General features: G+C 43.9%; 1 protein-coding gene across 2 annotated transcripts in view; it reads left to right on the top strand.

The window, feature by feature from the left end:
• Window positions 1-24,975, top strand: part of abhd12 (abhydrolase domain containing 12, lysophospholipase) — a 71,116-nt gene that overhangs the window by 32,041 nt on the left and 14,100 nt on the right. For both annotated transcript variants that reach the window (XM_060934790.1, XM_060934792.1), the window contains 3 exons: window positions 11,142-11,263; window positions 16,564-16,669; window positions 17,711-17,830. In XM_060934790.1, coding sequence (XP_060790773.1) covers window positions 11,142-11,263; window positions 16,564-16,669; window positions 17,711-17,830 — 348 coding nt within the window. The remainder of the gene's footprint in view (window positions 1-11,141; window positions 11,264-16,563; window positions 16,670-17,710; window positions 17,831-24,975) is intronic.

The following is a 24,975-nucleotide window of genomic DNA, read 5'->3' as shown; positions in this document are numbered from 1 at the left end:
TTTCAGTGTATCGGCTGGGATTACTTTAGATTACAGCTTCAGCACATTCACATAAAAGTAAAAATGGAAATTATTTGTATTTGCTGTAACACTGGCTACTAATATACAGTGGTATGCAAAAGTTTGGGCACCCCGATCAAAATTGCTGTTACTGTGAACAGTTAAGCAAGTTGAAGATGAAATGATCTCCAAAAGGCATAAAGTTAAAGATGACTCATTCCCTTTATATTTTAAGCAAAAACAATTTTTTTATTTTCATCTTTTACATTTTCAAAATGACAAAGGAAAAGGGCCCGAAGCAAAAGTTTGGGCACCCTGCATGGTTAGTACCTAGTAACGCCCCCTTTGGCAAGTATCACAGCTTGTAAACACTTTTTGTAGCCGGCTAATAATCTTTCAGTTCTTACCTGGAGGATTTTCACACATTCGTCCTTGCAAAAGGCTTCCAGTTCTACAAGTTTCCTGGGCTGTCTTGCATGCGCTGCTCTTTTGAGATCTATCCACAGATTTTCAATGATGTTTAGGTCAGGGGACTGTGAGGGCCCGGGCAAAACCTTCAGCTTGGGCCTCTTGAGGTATTCCATTGTAGATTTTGAGGTGTGTTTTGGATCATCGTCTTATTGTAGGACCCGCCCTCTTTTTTTTTTTTTTTCTTCCTTTTAAACTTCAGCTTTTTACAGATGGTGTGATGTTTGCTTCCAGAGTTTGCTGCTATTTATTCGAATCCATGCTTCCCTCGACCAGTGAAATGTGCCCTGTGCCACAACCCAACCCCAAAGCATGATGGATCCACACCCATGCTTCAGAGTTGGAGAGGTGTTCTTTTCCTGGAATTTGGCACCTTTTTTTCTCCAAACATACCTTTTACACATTATGACCAAAAAGTTCTATTTTGATTTCATCAGTCCACAGGACTTGTTTCCAAAATGCATCAGGCTTATTTAGATGTTCATTTTCAAACTTCAGACGCTGGATGTTGTGGTTTGGACACAGGAAAGGTTTTCTTCTGATGACTCTCTCATGAAGGTCATATTTGTTCAGGTGTCGCTGCATAGTAGAACAGTGCACCACCACTCCAGGGTCTGCTCAATCTCTCTGAAGGTCATTTGCAGTCAAACGGGTTTTTATTTGCCTTTCTAACAATCCAACGAGCAGTTTTCTTCATCTTCCAGACCTCATCTTGATCTCCACTGTTTCTGTTAACTGCCATTTCTTAATAACATTACAGTCTGAGGAAACGGCTACCTGAAAACACCTTGCTACGTTCTTGTAGCCTTCTCCTGCTTTGTGAGCATCAATTATTTTATTATTCAGAATGCGAGGGAGTTGCTTAGAGGAGCCCATGGCTGTTGATTTTAGGGACAAGTTTGAGGAGTCAGAGAATTTATACAGCTTTGAAATCTGCATCATCTGACCTTTCCTAACGAAGAATTTGAACAAGCCACAGCTCAATAAGCTAATTAAGGTCTGGAACCTTGGGAAAAGTTACCAGAGAACTCCAATGTATTGGGGTGCCCGAACTGTCGCATGGCATTCCTTTTCTTTTTTCACTCTCCAATTGTACAAAACAAAAATAATACACAAATCTCACATAAAATGCTGAAAAGAAATGTCGTCTTTACCTTTATGCCTTTTGGTGATCAGTTCATCTTCTGCTCACTTAACTATTCACAGTAACAGACATTTTCAGTAAGGGTGCCCAAACTTTTGCATGTTACTGTATTTTAAAGGAAACCTTAAGGGAGGAACAGAGGGGGAAAAATCAGAGGACATTAAGGGGGGCAGTGTGATGGCCAGTCAGAGCACTAACTCACTCGGGCATATCTGTCAAAACTGATCCAGCACTGAGCTGTAAGGCCATGCTCAGACTACAGAGCAAATCTGATATTTATTTTTAAACCTCATTTTCAAACCTGTAATGCAAAATACAAGTAACCAAACTCAATCTGAATGTTCACACTGTAGTCATGTTTACCCATGTATACATTGGTTGTTATAGTAACAGCACAGGTGTGTGTGTGAGAGAGAGAGAGTGAGTTCTGTGCGACAAGTCAGCATTTTGTGAGAGCTGAGTGATCAAAAGTAGAACATGGAATATTAAACACTGAATTATATTTCGTCCATCCATTATCTGTAGCTGCTTATCCTGTTCTACAGGGTCGCGGGCGAGCTGGATCCTATCCCAGCTGACTACGGGCGAAAGGCGGGGTTCACCCTGGACAAGTCGCCAGGTCATCACAGGGCTGACACATAGACACAGACAACCATTCACACTCACATTCACACCTACGCTCAATTTAGAGTCACCAGTTAACCTAACCTGCATGTCTTTGGACTGTGGGGGAAACCGGAGCACCCGGAGGAAACCCACGCGGACACGGGGAGAACATGCAAACTCCGCACAGAAAGCCCCTCGCCGGCCACGGGGCTCGAACCCAGAACCTTCTCGCTGTGAGGCGACAGTGATAACCACTACACCACCGTGTCACCGTCTGAATTATATTTTTATGCAAAATAGTAATCTGGACAAACAGGTCTGCAGTGGCTCGTTTTTAACACGATGGTAATATCCAGTGCTGTGGTGAGCTCAGGACACACTTACAGAAAGCTAAAGTGGGTGGTGTGTGTCATGTCTTTGCTGCTGCTTTCACCGTGGGCACTACAGTTATATAAGGTTCACCACTATGAGAGAGAGAGAGAGAGTGTGTGTATCTCTCTCTCTTTCTCTCTCTCTCACACACACACACACACACGTATGTATGTCTGCGTATTTAGTAAATGTCTGATGTTGAGAAGTGCATACACTGAGTAACAAAAAAAAAGAACAATAAATCTTTTTTTTTTGGCCCATCAGTCTGGGATCAGTGTTCTAAGATTAATGCAAATTGAATTAGATTTGAAAGACTGTTTTGTTTGTTTTTGCTCTTCAGATTGCAGATTTTCCCGTGATGACCTGGCGACTTGTCCAGGGTGAACCCCGCCTTTTGCCGTAGTCAGCTGGGATAGGCTCCAGCTCGCCTGCGACCCTGTAGAACAGGATAAAGCGGCTACAGATAATGAGATGAGATTGCAGATCTTTCCCGTTCACGTCCAGCATGCAGAAAAATCAGATTTGAGCTGCCTGTGTGAACATGGACAGACAGCGAGATAGAGGAAGAGTGTTTATCACTTTTTATTGTTGAGAGAGGTGTGGATGTCTGGATGGAGAGTCCTACAGAAAAATAGTGATTTTAAAGCCTGGTGTTGAGCGTGAATGTAGTTGTGGTTTATGTAAAACACATCCATAAGTGCTGTTCTAACAGTATTTATGTATTTCTGTCTGTCTGCTGTGGACACGTTTGAGGATCCGTACGTGGCCCTGTTGCCTCACTACTGTAATAGATGGGTGTTTCATTAAGACATGACTTTGGACTGAAGGCATCCTTGAACGTTCGTTTCAAATGATCTTGTAAGACCGTGTTTATGGTAACGTGATGTCAGCGCGCTGGGTTAGCAGACGCCTCACAAATCATATCAAACAAATTTAGCTGTTTTCAGTCACGGTTATAAGAGAGTACAAGGTTTATTTCTAGGTAACATTTCACAAATCTAAGCAACAAAAATTTGTAAAACTTACATTTGTATACAAATTCACTTTTTCTATGAAGTTTTGTCTGCCATCATTTTGCTGCCGCACAGATTTCTGGGTAATGGACATCACTGAGAAAACATCGATGATGCCTTCAAAAATGAACATTCTAGGGGCAGTTTGAAAGCATCTTACAGCACAGGGAATGAGCATTTCGAGCAGTCCTTGATGCCTCGCTGTCTTGTTTGACAGCCTCCTGAGATTCGAACGGACTCCTGAGGAATACAAGAAATTTGTAATAGATGATCATCAATCACTGAAAGCCACGACCTGTTAATGAGCCGTCCTTTAAAATGAAACCTGCAGGATTTGTAGCAACCATAGTGAATATCATCGGTTGAGTTAAAGTGGTTATTTGAATGTAATGAAGCTCTTATGTCCACTTAAAACTTGTCTTGTCTCAAGTATAGCATAATATTAAGACTGTATTGCTATTAATATCTCAAACTGTTGTAAAGGTATTTTGAGAGAGAATCATGACCATGTCAGTGGAGCCATGTTCAGTCTCACGCCGTTTCTTATGTAATTAAAGGTAAGGTAGGCACGTTGGAACCAGCAAAGAGTAAGCTGGACTGTGAAAGTATCCAACTGAGAAATCCCACTCCTTCCCTCCAAAGCCACGCCTCCAAAACCCATCAACACGCACTGCCTGACTACTGCCTGGCATGTTCAGGGTCATGCCATTTCTTATGTAATTAAAGGGAGAAGCCATGGCCTAAAGGTTAGAGAAGCAGCTTTGGGACCAAAAGGTCACTGGTTTGATTCCCTGGACCAGCAGGAATGTGACTGTACACCCCCCCCCCGCTCCCTGAGCTACCTACTGCTGTGGGTATGTCAGGGTCCTGTTGTACGTCACTCTGGATAAGGACATCTGCTCAATGCCTGTAACGTAAAGGTAGGGTAGGCATGTCGGAGTAAGCTCGATTGTGAAAGTATCCAACCAAAAAAAATCCCACCCCCTTCCTCCAAAGCCACTCCTCCAAAATACATGAACACGCACTGCCTGACTACTTCTGGAGGATGAGTCCATGAGTGTGTGTTGGGTGGAGGATCACAGTAGCATAGTGCATTGCTGTCATATCTAATGTTATCCGAATGAATGTAAATGACAGACATGGCTATTGTTAGTGCTCACAGCCGTCACTAGCTGTAGCAGTATGTCTGCGGTCACGCCCAAACAAAATGATTGGACGGGGTTTTTTTTTTATTTAAAAAATTTTATTTTTTATTTTTTACACCCTTGCAACTGCCACAGATGACTGGCTTGTTAGACCATTTGATTCACTGCTGTCAGGATGTAAAGAGAATTTCAATAAATATAACAAAATGCTTCAGAAATAAATTTCGTGCCATGACTTTTTAATAAAGCTGTGGTTTTGCTCTGCAGAAAGATGAGCTCAGCATGAAGTGTTTCCTCTTCTTCCCTTGAAACTGGAAATTCCTCATACCATTCTGTTTGTGAAATGAGGTTTCTGACAATGATGATAACCGTGTGACCGGACAGAAAACGCGGTGTGGCCCTGTTACCGCTCCAGTCCAACTCCCATCTGTGTTGGAAACGGTGTTACCTGCATGACCGGTGTTTCTGCTGCAAGGTGGAGACTTGGAGAACTTCCCTGTTACAGAAGTCAGGGTGTCGAGGTGTAATTTGGAAATTGCATAAGCCTCTTAAAGGAGAACTGAAGGCAAATTTTTTTTAATCAAAATTCTATTTATCTCATTTTATTAAATATAGGAATGCTTTTTTTTATTTGCTATTTTGTCACTGCTATAGAAAGTTATGAGTGTTTTGAAATATGGACTGATATATTACAGAGCATATGTCAGAGCAACGGCTGTAAATGAGATTCGTTGAGACCTGTGCGAGACATCGTAGGACGGAAGTAAAACGTACAGCGGAAATCAAAGTGACCAACATCCGCCACCGTTGTCAAAAGCCGCGCGCGCCCTCTTTCGAATGCTGACGTAATCAAGCCGGAAGTTTTGTTTGTTTTGATAGTAATCAGGAAAGTTTGAAAAAAGTAGGCAGTAATCGTCATTTAAACTCGTTTTTGTGCAATATTTCATTTGGAAAACAGTTTTCAAAATGGCGGCACTGACACCTGGCTGACACGTCACGTTTCAAAGTCTCACACAAGTCTCGTGAAGATCGCGCGGATAAGCGACGCCTGCCGTGGACCAAACGAACTAAATTCAACACGGCTAAAAACCGAACAGGCTGATAAGTATAATATTTAATTGCAATTAGTTGCCAATACGAGTCACGATATAAAGTTACTAAAACCCAAAACGTAATTGAATAACACGTTAATTAATAAATAAAGCAAGTTTAAAAATGACTTCAGTTCTCATTTAAAACATTCACAGCACAGCGGTGTGTTGTGTATTACGGATATAAATGTGGTAGCTGAGCTCCGCCCACCTTTCTTTCAGAGGTAAAATGATTAGCATAAGGTTTCGTTTTTGGCATCCACATGGTTTTATGGGCATTTTACACAAAAGTCTTTTTATGCAAATCTAAAGTCCTTTCCCAGAAGTTCTGAGAATATTTAATATTTATTATAAATACTGACTGATCATGTGTAAAAATGTTGGATGGGTTTTTTTTTTTTAATGGATGTTGCTGAGATTACGACTGAATATAGTTTTATTTTATATTTATTTATGAGCAATATTTAAGTATATTGCATAAAAATACAAGGAAATTTTTATTTTTTTTGGGGGGGGGGGGATATCCTGTGTGTGTGTGTGTGTGTGTGTTCACTGCTTCAATGATCAGGCTTCTTTTTACACCCAAATGCTTCACACTCTGGCACCTTCAGGGCAGGGTTGTTTACAACAATTGTGCGAAATGATTTTAGATTTGTGTGAAAAGACTTCTGTGCGAAATGACTGGATACCCTCCACGTCGGATTATTTGTTGTTTAGGATTGTCCAACCCGCTGCAACAGCATCACTAATGTATAAGAAGCATACTCCGAATGGTTTGAAACTGAAAGGCTAAGGCTGATTTCTTTCTACCCCACACTGTAGAAATCATACAAAAGACACAAAGGACTTAAAGGTTTAAACAGAAGAGTTATGAGTTTTCTGTTCAGCATTCGAAATTAGTTTAGCTCTGATGGATATTGTACATAAATATCAGTAAGCGAGTGATCAGCTGTTTTGAGATCCGAGTGGCGGTGGATCGGCACGGCGAAACACATGGGCAGCAATCTGGATGCTAATGCAGGGAAAATGATGGTCAGTGGGATGCGACTTTAACATTTGGTCAGAAATTTGATCTGATTTTCTGTCTTCAGTCTTTAGTTTGTGTGTGAACGTAAATAGAGCGATACAGAGAGGAAATCCTGTGCTTTTACACTCTCTCTCACTCTCTCTCACACACACACACACACACACACACACACAAACAAAATAAGCCTTATGACTGAAGCAGTGAACACACACTCTTGCTGCACACAGTGTAGAGGCGGCAGAATTTCAGGACATAATATAATTCTCATTATTCAATAGAGTGACTATAAAGTGCTGTATACAGAGCTTTATTGTATTACCACACACACATGCACTATTGTTCTGTTGAACTGACTTCAGTGGTACCATTTTAAAAAAACACCACTTGCCTTAGCTTATGGGCTGAAAACAAATGTTTAGTTTGGTGAAAATGAGTGTAATGTCCAAATTAAATGCATGGGATCATGAGCAATTTTAAGAGTCTTTAAATCACGTACAAAAATTGTTGATAAAAGAAATAACGTGTCAGTATTCAGTCAGGGGTTTATACATTTGAAACAGCGAAGGTTTAAAATGTACAAAGTCAAATTAAAGGCTGTGTTCATCTGCTTGTGTGTAAATGTCTGACCTTAGATAGCAGACACTTTCCTTAAAGCTGACAGCCTGGCATTTTAGCCATCTGGGGTTATTTCAAGTGAATTAAAGTTTTAAGACTTTTTTTTTCAGTATGCCACATAGCATCGTGCTGTCAGCATCTAGGTGTTCTCTAGGGACCTGGTTTTGTTGACGGCCAGTACTAGAAGTCGACGGGTAATTTTCTGCAACAACAGGCTTCTAAATTCCCATTCAGGGATCCTTCAGAGCGCGTTATGTGCATGCTTGGGACCCAGTCATTATGGGAAACACCTGATGCTGATTTGAGCACAATCAGCACGTGTATGTAAGGACACTTTTCACAGAGACGTTGTGAAGTGTTCTGTCAGGTATCCAGCTGTAGACGGGTCCAAGTGCAGGAAGTGTTTATTAGCATGTGTGATATTTACAAAACCGAAAGCAGAGTCATAAACATGGCTGGAAACAAACGTGACCGCGATAATGATAATACTTCCCAAAGCCTCTATGTCCTTATATGCACGTGCCGATTGCACTTAAATCAGCATCAGGTGTTTCCCATAATGACGGAGTCCCAAGCACAACGCGCTCTGAAGGATCCCTGAATGTAAATGCACTGAGTCTGGGTGAAGTTTAGAGACTCTGCTGTGTTACTCTTCACTTCACTGAATAAGAATTGAGCACCTTGCTCCAGGTCTGAAATTTAGTGGTGTCTTTTTTTTTTTTTGAATTCTTACCTTTGTGGAAATGAAGTGGGCACCATCGGGTTTTTGACCTCTCCATTCGACACGGAGTCCTGCTGAACATCCCCCCCGGTGATGAATTACTTTTAATAAATTTAAAAAATCTGATGTCTTTGTTTCATTCAAAACGATTTGAACATCCAAAAACATAACAAAACCTTCCCATACTGATCAGTAACAACTAACTCAGCTGCATGAAGCACTACAAGTGTGCCCCCTGTCATGGCTGCGTAGTTACCGTTGCTATGGGGGTCAGGTGACTGTGCAAAGCCTCTATTAGAGAAAATCGTGATGAAACAAAAACGAGCAGTGTTAGTTGCACTGGCAGATCAAAATAAACACCAGTGGTTGAGTGGGGACCCCAAACAACCCAATAAATCTGCGTCCCACACGCGTTTCTCTGGTACGGTCCCTTATTTCTGAAGCGGGATGTGATTTGCTGCTCAGAACTGATGGCGCGCTCCCATTGGCCAGCATGCGGCATGGCAACCAACCATAGTCCTTGTTTCATACTCCAGCCAGGTTCAGCTGCCCACCATGTTGTTGCCATGTTGAGGAAACTGCAGAACTTTTCATGCAGCCTCATCTGAGGTGTGTGTGTGGAATCTCTAATGTTTACACACGCCCAGTGTGTACTGTACATGTAAAGGTTAGTTTGTGTGGTTGGGACAGCCATTACCAATTTACCACACCATGCTAATCAGGACTGAGCACTGCAAAATTAGGCACAAAGGCTACAGGTGCTATAAAACGGCATAAAATTAAAGAATTTTCTTGAAGTTATTTGAGTTGACACTTTTTTTTTTTCTTCTTTCAGAAATTCACTACGTAAAACACCTTATTTTAAGAGCTTCTCTCAACTGCTTTTTCATGCCAAGATCGCACCAGAGGGCCCCAGATTTGCTTCAATATTTCAAATTTTCCCGGGGGAGCAGGCGCCCCTGCCGACGCCCTTCTCTCAATTTCTAGATGATACCCTGGTCAACATTGGGACCTGTGTTACATGCGCTTGTGTGACCAGCGTGCATGTTTGTGGTTTTCCTGTGGAGCAGACAGCAAGCATCACATTCTGGATCAAATTCAGGAAATCGGTAATGAAGACCCTTTCAAGTGAAATTTAAATTGCAGCCAAAGCTGCCATCATAGCTGCCGTTATAGAAAATGAACCAATCAGAATCGAGAATTCAACAGCACTCTGGTATCTCCTGGTTTTTCTTTATTTCTCTAATTCCAGAACTCAAGGTTGACGTGTCACTGGGCATTAATCATGTTTGTTGTGTGATCAGTTGTCCAGACTTGCTGTAAAAATGTCAGCAAATCCCAGTGCAGTGTTTTCATGTGTACAGTCCCCTGGAAAAACAGTTTCAGCTTGAAGTTCTGACGAACATTACGGACAACTGCATTGTGCAACTGGACAATACGACGACAGCCAGCTGCCATTCAGTTTGTGATTTTTGCTTTGGCAACTATAGAAAAGTGTGTGTGTGTGTGTGTGTGTGTGTGTGTGTGAGAATAATAGTGTTTTAATACCGACAACAGCTCATCTTTCATGGCATTTTCTTGTAGATCACCACAACAAGCATGTTTTTAGACAATCAGTGCGTTTACATGCACATAGAGAAAATCGAATTTCTGCCGTTGCTCGTCTGAAATCGAAGTTCTAAATGGCATGTAAACACCTTAGCTCGGCTGAAATTGAACCGAACTTGATTTCTCGCAATCGAACTACACGACCTAGATTATGCGATTTCTGCCGAGCTACTTAGTGCATGTAAACCCTATCGAGCTACGTATTTGATCTACCTACTTCAGCACTGCCCCTTCCGGAAGTGACGAGTGACGAGACCACAAGCGGGAAACACAACAGCCTCGGTCGGCATGACACTTCACCTTAGCCGCCCACTTTATTAGGAATACTTCTGTTCGTACATACAAACTACAAACACTCTTCTTAGAGTTTAGAGTTTATTTTATTTTTAAAAGGGACAGTGCACAAATTAAACATTATCCTTGTGGTAAGGACAGATGTCTGTACCAGGTTATAGCAGTACATGCTAATTTCCGCCTGTAGTCCCTTTGTTTATACTCTTGAATAGCTCTTCATGACGACAACCGGAAGTGTACCAACACGATGGGGCGTGTAGCGCCACCTGTGGCTCGGGTGCACAATGCACCTCACTCAATAGCTCGATTTCACAGTATGCATGTAGGATTGGATTTCTCTGGCACCCCTGCTGGGACCCTTTGCTCAATTACCGACAGCAGCTCGATTTGGATGCGCATGTAAACGTACTGAATGATTGCACATCAATATTTGTCACAAAATTAGCAGGAAGATGTTTTCCCAGGTGTAGTTCATCCCGTGTGTGCGCACGTGCATCTTGCAAGTGGGAAATCTATATATTCAGGAAGCGTGCAGTAACTGATCTCCTGTCTAATGAGAGCTGAGAGCAGAACCTGACTCCTCTGGCCTCATGACTTGCCCTAGACTTTTTCACCTTCATGTGATCTCTCTCTCTCTCTCTCTCTCTCTCTCTCAATACTGTATGTAGATGATTCTTGTTCAGTCCCCCCCCCATAAGTTGACGATCTCATTTTCTTCATCACTGCCCCAAAGGTATGGGCTTGGTTTGGTTTGGCTGGTTTTCATAACTGCACGAATGCCTTTATTGTGTGTTGAGTTATTAGATGTGTTATATTAGGCCTCTGCTGCTCTACCATGGTATTAAAAAAAATACATATTTCTGAATGTTTTTGCATATAGTGAACAGAAGAACTATACACAGCACGTTACACCCTGAATGCTGATTGGCTAGAGCCAGTCGCTGATCAGTGAGGGGTCGTACCTGTGCCGTGAGTTCTGATCACTGGTGGTGATGCACACTTTATCTGACGTATCTGATTTTGTGTGTGATTTGCAGGCGTGGATTGATGTCAAGGTTGAGGAGGATCTTCCTCTGGGTTTTGGGGATCTACATTGCTATTCCATTCGTCATCAAAATCTGTCCTTCCATCCAGGCCAAGTTGGTCTTTTTAAATTTTGGTGAGTAATTACATTTATTTCATCGTTCTAAACCAGCAATTAGATGTAGCTAATTTTATAATTAAAGTAGCTTTTTAATAATTGGTACAGTTGAGGTCAGAAGTTTGCGTACACTCTCTCATTCACACTAGACATGAATGTCATGGCAATATTGTACCTTCAGTGATCCCTTTGAATTGTTGTTCTTCTGTGGAAGATTGATTGATTGATTGATTGATTGATTTGATTGTACAGCATACATCTTTTTAAAAAAAATAAGAATTTGGTGTACAAGTTTTAATTTATTTTGGTCTTTCTGAAATCAACACAGGGTTAAACTATACAAACAGCACACCTAATATTTGGTTAAATGTCCCTTAGAAAGTTTCGCCTTGCTTGACCAGATGCTTTTGGAAGCAATCAACAAGCTTCTGGTTGGAGATCTGTCCACTCTTCTTGGCAGAATTGGGAGAGTTAAATAAAATTTGTTGGTTTCCTGGCACAGACTTTGCTTTTAAACACAGTCCATATATTTTCAACAGGGTTGAGGTCAGGACTTTGGGAAGGTTGTTCCAAAAGCTTTATCCATTCACCAACCAGCTTTGATGTGTTTGGGGTCATTGTCCTGTTGGAAAACCCAACTGTGTCCAAGTTTCAACCATCTACCTGATGGGTTGAGGTTACGCTGAAGAATACTGAGGTAGTATTCATTATTAATCAATACAGTGGTGCTTGAAAGTTTGTGAACCCTTTAGAATTTTCTATATTTCTGCATAAATTTGACCTTAAACATCAGATTTTCACGCAAGTCCTAAAAGTACACTGCAGAAAATTACTTCATACTAGTGAAATTATTTTGCTGCATGGACAGATACTTTTACTTGATAAGACATCTTAGAATAAGTTGGTTGCAATCTAGAGCTAGGTTTAATTCTCAGAATCGGTGTTTTGTATTCTTTTAATAGAAAATGCTAGATTGTTTCAACTATTTAAGATATTTTCACTTGCTAATATATCATCATCTTTTGCAGTGTAGATAAAGAGAACCCAGTTAAACAAATGAGACAAAAATATTATACTTGGCCATTTATTTATTGAGGAAAATGATCCAATATTACATATCTGTGAGTGGCAAAAGTATGTGAACCTTTGCTTTCAGTACCTGGTGTGACCCCCCTGTGCAGCAATAACTGCAACTAAACGTTTGCGGTAACTGTTGATCAGTCCTGCACACCGGCTTGGAGGAATTTTAGCCCGTTCCTCCATACAGAACAGCTTCAACTCTGGGGTGTTGGTGGGTTTCCTCACATGAACTGCTCGCTTCAGGTCCTTCCACAACATTTCCATTGGATTAAGGTCAGGATTTTGACTTGGCCATTCCAAAACATTAACTTTTATTCTTCTTTATCCATTCTTTGGTAGAACGACTTGTGTGCTTAGGGTCGTTGTCTTGCTGCATGACCCGCCTTCTCTTGAGATTCAGTTCATGGACAGATGTCCTGACATTTTCCTTTAGAATTCGGTGGTATAATTCAGAATTAATTGTTCCATCAATGATGGCAAGCCGTCCTGGCCCAGATGCAGCAAAACAGGCCCAAACCATGATACTACCACCACCATGTTTCACAGATGGGATAAGGTTCTTATGCTGGAATGCAGTGTTTTCCTTTCTCCAAACATAACGCTTCTCATTTAAACCAAAAAGTTCTATTTTGGTCTCATCCGTCCACAAAACATTTCTCCAATAGCCTTCTGGCTTGTCCACGTGATCTTTAGCAAACTGCAGACGAGTAGCAATGTTATTTTTGGAGAGCAGTGGCTTTCTCCTTGCAACCCTGCCATGCACACCATTGTTGTTCAGTGTTCTCCTGATGGTGGACTCATGAACATTAACATTAGCCAATGTGAGAGAGGCCTTCAGTTGCTTAGAAGTTACCCTGGGGTCCTTTGTGACCTCGCCGACTATTACACGCCTTGCTCTTGGAGTGATCTTTGTTGGTCGACCACTCCTGGGGAGGGTAGCAATGGTCTTGAATTTCCTGCATTTGTACACAATCTGTCTGACTGTGGATTGGTGGAGTCCAAACTCTTTAGAGATGGTTTTGTAACCTTTTCCAGCCTGATGAGCATCAACAACGCTTTTTCTGAGGTCCTCAGAAATCTCCTTTGTTCATGCCGTGATGCACTTCCACAAACATGTGTTGTGAGGATCAGACTTTGATAGATCCCTGTTCTTTAAATAAAACAGGGTGCCCACTCACACCTGATTGTCATCCCATTGATTGAAAACACCTGACTCTAATTTCACCTTCAAATTAACTGCTAATCCTAGAGGTTCACATACTTTTGCCACTCAGATATGTAATATTGGATCATTTTCCTCAATAAATAAATGACCAAGTATAATATTTTTGTCTCATTTGTTTAACTGGGTTTTCTTTATCTACTTTTAGGACTTGTGTGAAAATCTGATGATGTTTTAGGTCATATTTATGCAGAAATATAGAAAATTCTAAAGGGTTCACAAACTTTCAAGCACCACTATAGGTTGTGTACAGAGGAGCTACCAGCTATAGTCAATCATGATCAAGAACAGCAACATAAGAGACCTTGGCCTTGGAAAGTTACGACATTTTTGGAACTTTCAGCACCACTGACTTAATAATCTCAGTGGGTGTGTATATAATTTTGACCCTGTATGTCTAAAAACCCAAAATAAATTAAAATCTGTGGACCAAATTCTTTTATTTCCTTTTGTTTTCTATTGAAGATTTATGTTGTACAATCATTCTGCCACCAAAAAAAGAACAGTTCAGAGAAATCACTGAAAGCCCAACACTGCAGGTCTCTTATTTCAGAAATGGATAAAAAAAAACTAAGCAGAGGTGTCTTTTTTTTTTTTTTTTTTTTTTTTTTTTTAAATAGCTTGTGAAAGCTTGCAAATATTTCCACTTTTTACATATTGTTTAAATAAGAGAAATTTTAGCAGCTTACCAGAAAGAAAGAATTATTAACCTAGTGATTGTTGGAGGCTACAGATTAATGTTGTGTGCTTCTGTGTCTGCTTCAGGAATAATCTGTTATCACAATTTTTTTTTTAAAATAGTGTTATTTTTTTAAAGGTCACCCAGCTCTATGATGACTCTGGGTACGTTTCCAGTCTTAGCTTGTTAGCTTGGCTTCATTTACTTATTTTGTCCAAAGCAGCTTACATTTCAGGGGTAGGTTCAGGAAAATGGGAAGGGGGGGGGCAACCCAGTGAAGTCCGGGGGTCTGCCAGAGGACCCCAGAAGCTCTGCAGTGTTTAAATGCCTAGAGTTGCATTGTGAGCTGTCAGAGACATGATGTAAATGAAATCTCTGAAAGAAAATTACCATATCAAAAACGTTTTAAAAGTAGGAACTTTCAAAACTATTTTATTCGTCACTGTAAATGATATTGTCGGAGTTGCAGGTATATATGTAGAACATAATTACAACTGATATCTGGTCATATTTATGAAAGTTGCATTGTCATATAATGCATTACCACATGACACACTACAGTGTAGAACACTGACCACAAACACCTGTCAAGAAGTTATTACGGTTTTAGTAACTGCAGTCTGAGCTCCTGCCTATAATAACTCTTAGTTCCCAAGACTCGGGGGATTTCAAACAGATTTTCTTCAGAGCCGTTGCAAAAATCAACATCTCGCACATATCGATCCAGTCACGGTCATAAAAACCAAAGTGAGGCTCCGTCCCAAAACTGCACGTGTCCCATGTACATACACAGGGTATAGTGAGTACAGGGAGACCCTGTTAATGAATACGAGCAGGAACCAGACAGCTGGGGGGGGTGCGCATGCACACAGTAAACCTGCTGCATCTTATCATTTTGACTTGTGAACATGCGTGTTAATAATACCACAAACATAAAAGGATGGGACACACCCTTTACATGGAGTCTACAGTGCAATCCAGGAATACAGGATGTTATGTCGATGCACGAAGTTCCCACGCCCTGTTAAAATCCAACAGGACTCGCCCAGCTCACTTTTCACTGCATTCGTGTCATGAGCAAAAAAAAACTAAGTTAGAACCGACTATTAAATATAACTTTATACCATAAACTCTTCAGCTGAATCCCACAAAACCCATTTATTTTAAATTTTTTGAAAAACCTTATTCATTAAAAAAAAAAAAAACAGCGGGTGTATCCCGATATCTGCAACACAATCAAGCCACAATTTCAAGTAGCCATGTACAAAACCTTCTTTTTTTTTTTTTTTCTTTTTTAAAATTTATTTATTTATTTTTGGGATGGGGGGGGGATCCCCTCCCAAAAAAAAAAAAAAATTGCATGCCAGCATTTGAGCTGATGGTTAAGGGCCTTGCTCAAGTACCCAACAAGAGCAGGATTCAAAATTACAACCTTCTGATCAGCAGCCCTTAACCTGGTTGCATTTAAATTCATCTTTCCAAGGATTTCAACTAATTTCTAAACTCTAAAAAGTTGGTGGGCGAGAAGAAGAAACCTTTGTCACATGCACAGTGAGATTCATCCTCTGCATTTAACCCATCTGAAGCAGTGGGCAGCTATACTACAGCGCCTGGGGAGCAGTCAGGGGTTCGGTACCTCGCTCAAGGGTACTTCAACCCAAGGCCGTCCCATGAGGGAACCTGGGGCGTGGCTCTGCTTGATATGTGAGAGAACTCCTTGATGCTACCCCAACCAAGCAGGATTGGCTGTGTGAAATTGCAACTAGATCAGCAGAAAACAGATTTTTCTGTCACGCTGTAAACTATAAGGCTTTATGTTGCAAATCCTTGATGTAGACGTGGAGAAAACATGCAGGGAAAGAACCAGGAACCCTGGAACTGTGAGATGGCAACAGTATCCTCGACACCACCATGCTGCCCCTGTTTATGGTTCTGCTGAATTCATGGGGGGGGGAACTCAAAAATACTGAATTGGGTAAAGCAGACAGTCTTGCTGATGCAGCCTAGGAAGTGAAAGTGTGTGTGTGTGTGTGTGCACGCACATACAGAAAGCCAAGGACATGTGACTTTCTTTCACTTGACTAATTTTGTCAATATGACGCATGCAGTAATGAGGTTGAGATCACGAGGCTTTTAATTATTGCTAAAACCTCAGCAGTCAAAATGTCATTTCTCTTATCTGTTTGAATCAGAGCAAAAATGTAAGCTTTGAGTTAAACCAAAAAAAAAACCCTTGAAAATGAGAAGACTGTGAGAAAGTGGAACTGACGTCCTGTCCTGTTAGATTAAACGGGTTGCTAGTGTGTTTAGCGTTAATCTCTTTCTGTCTTTTTTCAGTGAGAGTGCCGTATTTTATTGATCTTAAGAAGCCGCTTGATCAAGGCCTGAACCACACACACAACTTCTACCTTCAGCCAGAGGAGGGGGTTCATATCGGAGTGTGGTAAGAGCTTCGTCATGCACAAATTGCGTCATTGCATTCGTTCATTTCTTTTATTTTTTATATGTTTCTTCTGAGACCAGTGGTCTGTACAGCTGAACTCAGACTCCTCAAACCCTCGAGATGAGGAAACCCAACAGGAAGAAATAAACACCCTTTAACATGGTGTATACAAAACCTCAGCTTTCTATTCAAATAAAAAGAACACGGATATCCGTGTGCACAATTACACACTTTAATATAAACACATTGTAGCTCCAGTATAACGTTTGTTAAATATCTCGCTAATCACTGTTGTTATGGTAACTTTGGTGGCTACAGTTATTATTGCGTGACCCTACTTTAGACTACGGTCACGATGCTTCGCGAAGGGTTAACAATGAAAATGAAGCGTTTTGTGGCGATGCTTCCCTGAGCTTCAGGAAATATTCCTCAGCCCATGCGCAAGTATTCGCCGCTTAGCTTGTCAACGAAAACATCGCCACCAGATTTCAGTGCATGCGTTGATTTTTATTTTTTTTTTGGTGACGTTTTTGGCCACTCGTGAGGCGGCAACACGCCAAAAAACAACTTGTGAAACGTTCACAGTTCATCATACGATTGGTGGCGATGCAACTGATTTTTCATTGCCAAGTATTTGCAAACCTATCGTGAGCTGTAGTGGGCCCGTAACCTTGTATTGCTTTACTGTACATGATCTTAATGTCACAATGATGCCAATAGCAACGTGTGTGTGTAAGTAGTAAAAACTGCAATGTAATTTTTACACTCTGTTTACACTTGTATGATGAGGAGAACCTGCCAGAAAAGGGGAAAGCAATTGCAAGTTAATTTTCTGATAAAATGATAGTGAGGGTATTTCACAATCACTGGGATGGCACTCTTTTGATGATGTCATGTTGTGGATTTATCAGGAGCTGATGGAAATACAATGATTTGCATCTGGTAACTTTAGGGACGTTTGCTTAAAATTTGTCAAAAATGTAAGAAAATGCATCTCTCTCTCTCTCTCTCTCTCTCTCTCTCTCTCTCTCTCTCTCTCAGGCACACAGTACCAGCCCTGCTGTGGAAGGAGGCGCAGGGAAAAGAAGGAAACTGGTACGAAAGCAAACTCCCGTCCTCTCACCCCGTCATGCTCTATCTGCATGGCAATGCAGGGACCAGGTACACACACACACACACACACACACACACACACACACACACACACACACACACACACACTTGTCGTATTATCCTTGTGAAGACCTTCCACTGATATAACTGTTAATGCAGCTAGTTAATGCCATCGCTGCAGCTAAATCTAACCTGAACCTCTATCAGCAAAAGCACACAACAAAGGAGGGGAAAAAATCCAAGTGTCCATATGAGGTCCATTTCAGATATAATTTCAGATCCTTGTAGGGACCAGGGTTCATATAGTTCACCAAAACTAGCAGTGAAAAATAATTTCATTAAAAGAATTAAAAATAAAAGCGACAGTGTTTTTTAAAAAAAAAAAACTAAATTAAAAACTGCAATGAACAATGCAACAGAAAATAAAAGAAATAGAATTACAGGTAAAATCAACTTCATTTTCGTTTCATTTTCCCTCTCAAGTATACTTTAGCGGACGCGGCCCGAGCACTGTGTGCATGACGACACAAATTTCACATTGACTGACTGCACATGTGCAAAACTGAGTGCACAGTAATATGTTGATCCAGGTGTGTGTGTGTGTTTTCACTTGCGCACTGATGCATCTGCAGAATCGCACTTCACACTCTAAAATCTCAGTTCTATTTAATTTCTCCTGATCGCCAGAGGCGGTGCTTAAAGCACCTAGATGTTCATCACATGCAGTTCGAGTGTATATACCAACAGAGTTGCTTGCGACAGGGGTGACGTATGCCGCTGCACTGGTACTTAAGGTGCGTTCACCCTGGAAGCGTTCTCTTGCATCTTCTCGTGCAGAGCAGGTTATTTCGAGTAATATTATTTTGCTAAGAGCAATTGCATTGGAGTCTTGCAAACCCTTAACGGGGTGGAGCTGCGGTTTTTTTTTTTCGCCCTCTTAAGACTGCGATTTGCCATTTGGATTAAGTGATTTTGTCTCAAAGCTTTGAGGTAAGTAAAACATTTTCAGACTAAGCCGTTTATGAGTGAATTTGCTCTGGCTTCGGCAGCTAGCAACTTCTGATTATAAGTGTCAGTTTCACTGCGATCGTATGGGTGTTTTCTCACCTTGTAGTGATCTAACAAGTATCGTTTTGTTGCAAGGGTGTTACTTATTCGGGTTTTTGTGCGCTTGTGATTCGCGCTGTAGCGTTTTTTTTGTTTGTTTCAGCCTTGATTGTTGATTACCTGAACACAGTTGGGTGTGTGTTTGCTCCTGACTCCGCCACGAATATTTCGTGTTTACTTGGCTCTGAATTTTTTTTTAAAATTGAATTGATTTATCTCATCTCATCTCATTATCTCTAGCCGCTTTATCCTTCTACAGGGTCGCAGGCAAGCTGGAGCCTATCCCAGCTGACCACGGGCGAAAGGCGGGGTACACCCTGGACAAGTCGCCAGGTCATCACAGGGCTGACACACAGACACAGACAACCATTCACACTCACATTCACACCTACGCTCAATTTAGAGTCACCAGTTAACCTAACCTGCATGTCTTTGGACTGTGGGGGAAACCGGAGCACCCGGAGGAAACCCATGCGGACACGGGGAGAACATGCAAACTCCGCACAGAAAGGCCCTCGCCGGCCACGGGGCTCGAACCCGGACCTTCTTGCTGTGAGGCGACAGCGCTAACCACTACACCACCGTGCCGCCCTGAATTGATTTATTTCACAATAAAAAACATGTACATAATATAAATATTGCGGAGGATAACACAAAGTAAAAATACTTATTTCCATTGTGGTCCTTGAAATTGTATTGGCACTGCTTGTTTACCGTCACATACTTAGGCAAGTAGAATAGACGGCGGCCATGTTTATGGTTTGTGCTGATTGTCAAGCCCCTCTTGAGCCAGAGGATGGTCATGATCGATGCCCGAGCTGCCTCGGCATCGATCATCTACGACAGGGATTAACTGAATAGGCATGTATGAACTGCAGTTGCCTCAGTTTAGCCGCACGCACTGCTAGGCTTGCTCAGCTGGAAAGCAGTTTGGGCTCTCGACTGCCCCCAGCACTGAGCGACTACGCTCCGTCTCCTAAGTCTAGGAAGCGCCCTAAGCAGCCGTCACATGAGGCTCCCTGTAGGCCCAAACACCAGAAGGTGGACCCTTTGGCGCAACGAGTGGACACCTTGGCTTCAGAGGTTGCGGAGATTAAGGCTTTACTCTAGAACCTACAACCACCTGAGACACGGCCTGCTGATGCGCTCGCCGCTGCAGCTTCATTTACTCCTCCTGAGCCACAGCCTCCGGTGCTGTCCCCGACCACGGAGCTTCAAGAGGAGGACGTGCTTTCCACTATGGCATCTGACAGCCTAGATGCGGAAGAATGGGAGGACGGACAGGGAGACAGGTCCCACGGCTCTGGGGGCGACTCCATAGAGACTGGCCGCAGTTCACTGAGGGGCTCAGTAGATAGCCGAACATCAGTGGTCAAGCCCGCGGTAAAAATGGTGCTAGCCCACCTGGGGTTGGACACAGCGCCATCTGAAGTACAGATGCAGAGTGCCTTTTTTAAACAGCCCCCCCCCCCCCCCCCCCCCCCTGCTGTTTTCACTGTTCCACCTTCAGCACCCTTTATTGAGGAGCTGCAGAGATGCTGGGCGGACCCCAGGCGCTTCTCCCACCTTCCTAGCGACTGCCGGGCGCTGGCTAGCATGCAGGACGCATCCAGTCATGGCCTGGTCAGCATGCCAACGATCGAACCGGCCCTTGCTGCCTTGATCCTTTCACCGGACGAGGCGTTGAGACCCAACGCTCGCTGTCCACGGCCACAGTGTCGTTTGACCGATGACTTCATCGGGAAGAGCTATGATGCTGCAGCACGGGCTGCACGCATAGGCAATTCATTATCTCACCTGATCCTGGCCCAGTCTCAGGCCCTTCAGTCTTCTGGAGCAGACCCATCACTGCAAAACCTAAGTGAGGCCTCGCTGCAGGCATTTGCCTTCATGTCCAGGGAGCTGGGCAGACTAATGTCATCTGTAACTCTCGCCAGGCGTCAGGTATGGTTGGCTCAGTCACCACTCTCGGAGCCCTGCAGGAGGGCCCTCCGCACTCTCCCAGTGATTCCGGGACAGCTCTTTGGTGCTGCCACACAGCAGGCTTTGGAGTGCACCCTTCAGGTGACCCAAGCCAGGCAGCAGTTTGCCAGCCTGAGGCGTGTGTCCACGCGGGCGCAAAGACCACCTTCGACGCCTGCCACTGTTCCACCAATTCCGCGACCCCTTGTACAGACACGGGCACCCTTGCCGGATACATTCCACCAGCCAGCTGCTAACTGCCCCTTTCGCCAGGCACGTCGGGGTACAATTCCCACTCCCCCCCCCCCCCCCCCCCCCCCCCCCAGGGGCCGTAGGGGGCGTGGAGGCAGACATTGACTACTCCACTCCGGCGGCCGGACACTTCACCAGTCAACAACTCGCCTACTGGGAAGTGGTAACATCGGACCCCTGGGTTATATCCACCCTCTCTCAGGGGTACAGCATTCAATTCAGATGCCGACCACCGAGATTTCAAGGGGTCAAAATGACCATAGTAAAAGACCAGGCCAAAGCTCTGGCACTACGCCAGGAGGTCTTGACCCTCCTGGAAAAGGGTGCCATCGAGCCATTAGATCCACCTTCACAAAACAGTGGGTTTTATTCCACCTATTTCATCATCCCAAAAAAAGGGGGTGGGCTTCGCCCCATAGTGGATCTGAGACATTTGAACGACCATCTCAAGGTCTTCAAATTCCGTATGCTGCGCACATCCGATGTCTTAAACAACATCAGACGGGACGATTGGTTCACAGCCATCGATCTGAAGGATGCATACTTCCACGTTCCCATCGCTCCTCATCACAGGCAGTTCCTCCGCTTCGCCTTCGAAGGGAGGGCTTACCAGTTCCGAGTATTACCATTCGGAATTTCCCTAGCACCCAGAATCTTTACGAGATTCGTTGCGGCAGCACTGTCCCTACTTCAGAGCAGGGGAATGCATATCCTCACCTACCTGGACGACTGGTTGATTTGTTCTCCGTCGAGGGTAGACACGCTCAGCCGTGCTGGTTTCTCACATCACCAAACTTGGGCTCAGGGTGAACCACGCCAAGAGCTCCCTCACACCCAGCCAGAAGACTGTATTTCTTGGCCTTCAGCTGGATTCTCAGCTGTTGAGGGCAACCCCATCTCAGCAACGGGTGAGCGATATTGTCCGACTGTTACATCGCTTCAGGAAGTGATGAACCCTGACCTTCAGGTCTTTCCAGACACTACTAGGTATGCTCACCGCAGCCTCGTTGGTAGTTCCGTTGGGCCTCCTCACACTCAGGCCTCTACAAATCTGGATGAACAGCCTTGGTTTACATCCACAACATCACAGGCACAGGTCAGTCAGAATCACGGCCAGTTGCTCCTCATGTCTACGCCCATGGAGAGAGTGCTCTTTTCTAACGCGGGGGGTCCCCATGGGGTCCATACCCTCTCGCAGAGAAGTAGTCACCACTGATGCATCACTGATCGGCTGGGGTGCAGTGAGGCAGTGCAGGACTGCCTGGGGCGTATGGGCCCCACAACAGCGGGGACAACACATCAATGTGTTAGAGCTGCGGGCCGTCTTCCTTGCCCTGAAACATTTCCTTCCGGTTTTAGCGGGTCGGCATGTCCTTATAAGGACCGACAATACATCTGTGGTCTATCATATAAACCACCAGGGCGGCACCAGGTCACTACCTTCCCTGAAGCTCACTCGGCACCTGCTGACATGGGCTTACCCTCGTCTGGTGAGCCTGAGGGCAATGCATTTACCAGGAGTGAGGAACACTGCTGCGGATCTTCTGTCACGACAGAACCCTGACCCGGGGGAGTGGAAGCTGCACCCGGAAGTGGTGCAGAGCATTTGGCTGCGATACGGCAGGGCAGAGGTGGACCTTTTCGCCTCCCAGGCCACGACACATTGTCCCCTGTGGTTTGCACTGAAAGAAACATCAAGCCCCTTGGGCCAAGACTTACTGGCACACAAGTGGCCACAGCAGCTCCTGTATGCTTTCCCACCACTCCCGCTAATTCTGCCCACTCTCAAGAGGATCCTCAAGGAGGGTCACAGGGTGCTGTTGATAGCCCCCAATTGGCCGGGGAGAGTCTGGTTCCCTATCCTGTATGGGTTGCTGCACAAGGAGCCTTGGTGTCTCCCTGCACGGATGGACCTCCTCTCACAGATGGGGGGTCAAATTTGGCATCCGAACCCAGCACGGTTGCAGCTGTGGGTGTGGCCTCTGAAGGGCCCGACCCACTGCTAGCAGAATGTGAGTCAACCATTGTGCGGACCATCCAGTGCTCCCGCGCACCTTCCACCAATGCGCTCTATGCCAATAGGTGGAAGCTCTTTGTGAGTTGGTGCCAAGCACGCCATCAGGAACCGGCATGTTGCCCGATTACCAGTGATTCTCAGCTTTTTACAGTCTCGTCTGGACGAGGGCCTTGCACCCTCCACCATCAAGAGAGCGGGTGAACTACACACCCTGTCTATCGGCTGGGAGTGCTTACGATGGAGCCCCGATGGCACGGGTGTAACATTGTGGCCTAATCCTTCGTTTCTGCCCAAGAACTTCTCCTCTTCGTACACTAATCAGCCCCTCAGCCTGGAAGCCTTCAGACCACCACCTGAGGAGAATGAGCAGGGCCAAGATCACATCCTTTTTTGCCCAGTTCGAGCACTGAGGACATACATTGAAGCGACTGCTGCATTCCGACAGTCGGATGCACTGTTTGTGTGTCACACTGGACATAGGCGCGGCCACACGTTGTCCAAACAGAGAATAGCGAACTGGATCATGGAGGTCATTAGCCATGCCTACACTAGCAGCAGCCTCCCGGTCCCTCCCCACATCCGAGGCCACTCCACTCAGAGTGTGACTGCATCATGGGCGGCTCTACGTGGAGTTCCACTCTCTGATATCTGCGCCGCTGCCTTATGGGTCTCAACTTGCATGTTTGCAAGGTTTTATAGGGTTAATGTGGCCATGCACAATCCACTGGCCACAGCCACCCTTTTCAGCCGTTCGTAGGGTAAGTAGGTCTTCCTCGTGACCCTGTTGGTATTAGTCATCCAGGTGCTTTAAGCACGGCCTCTGGCGGTCAGGAGAAATGAAATAGAACGATGGTTACGTATGTAACCGCGGTTCTATGAATTTCGGATGACCGCCAGAGCTTGGCCGTCACTCGGAAGGCTGACGAGAAGACTGCCAAGAGAACGCTTCCGGGGTGAACGCACCTTAAGTACCGGTGCAGCGGCATACGTCACCCCTGTCGCAAGCGACTTTGTTGGTATATACACTCGAACTGCATGCGCATGTGATGAACATCCAGGTGCTTTAAGCACCGCCTCTGGCGGTCATCCGAAATTCATAGAACCGCGGTTACATACGTAACCATCGTTTTAAACCATGACACACACTCTTAATCTCCCCAGCACCAGCTGTAGATCATGTTAAAAAAGATTTTAGAGCACAAAGGTGTCATGTCACGCTGCGAGTTGAGCCATTTTAAACTGCGATTTTAGAGAGCGCAGCCACACACCACTTTGCCACACCCTTTCTGTAGATCACGTGAAACGATTCTGCAGCGCGAGGTCTCATGTCTGATCCAGTTTCTGTCGGTGAGCCTCTGTTCCAGCTGATCAAGCACACTCTGCGTTTTCTGTGTGGAAATGCAGTTGAGTTCCAGCTTGTGCTCTCTTTTCAGCATCATATATATTTATATGTGACACAATGAGGCATACTTATTTAAAAACTGATAAATTTGGTAAAGATGCTCCTAAAACTAGCAAAACTATGATGTAAACACAGAATATAAACAGCCGAGTTGCTTCAAGCGACCGCTACCTGACATCATCGCACACGTCACCACCGCAGGAAACCCGTCTGGTATTTTAAATAAATAAAAATGCATTTTTCTCGACAACTGTTTGGTCTCTGAAAATGACAGGGTTTATTTGTTTGTTTGTTTTTCTTAAATCTACGACTAATTTTACATAAAATAAGTTTGAAAATCAGTCTGCTGGAGGATCCCTTTAAATTAAAGCAATGCTTGATGACATTTAGAAATATAAAGTTTTTATTCGTAAGGAACAAGGGAGAATTTCTTAAATGTTGTCTAAAATCATG

The sequence above is a fragment of the Neoarius graeffei genome, chromosome 11, assembly GCF_027579695.1.
Source record: "Neoarius graeffei isolate fNeoGra1 chromosome 11, fNeoGra1.pri, whole genome shotgun sequence".
Taxonomy (NCBI): Eukaryota; Metazoa; Chordata; class Actinopteri; order Siluriformes; family Ariidae; genus Neoarius; species Neoarius graeffei.
The sequence above is the reverse complement of the archived record's forward strand: the minus strand, read 5'-3'. Positions and strand labels throughout refer to the sequence as shown.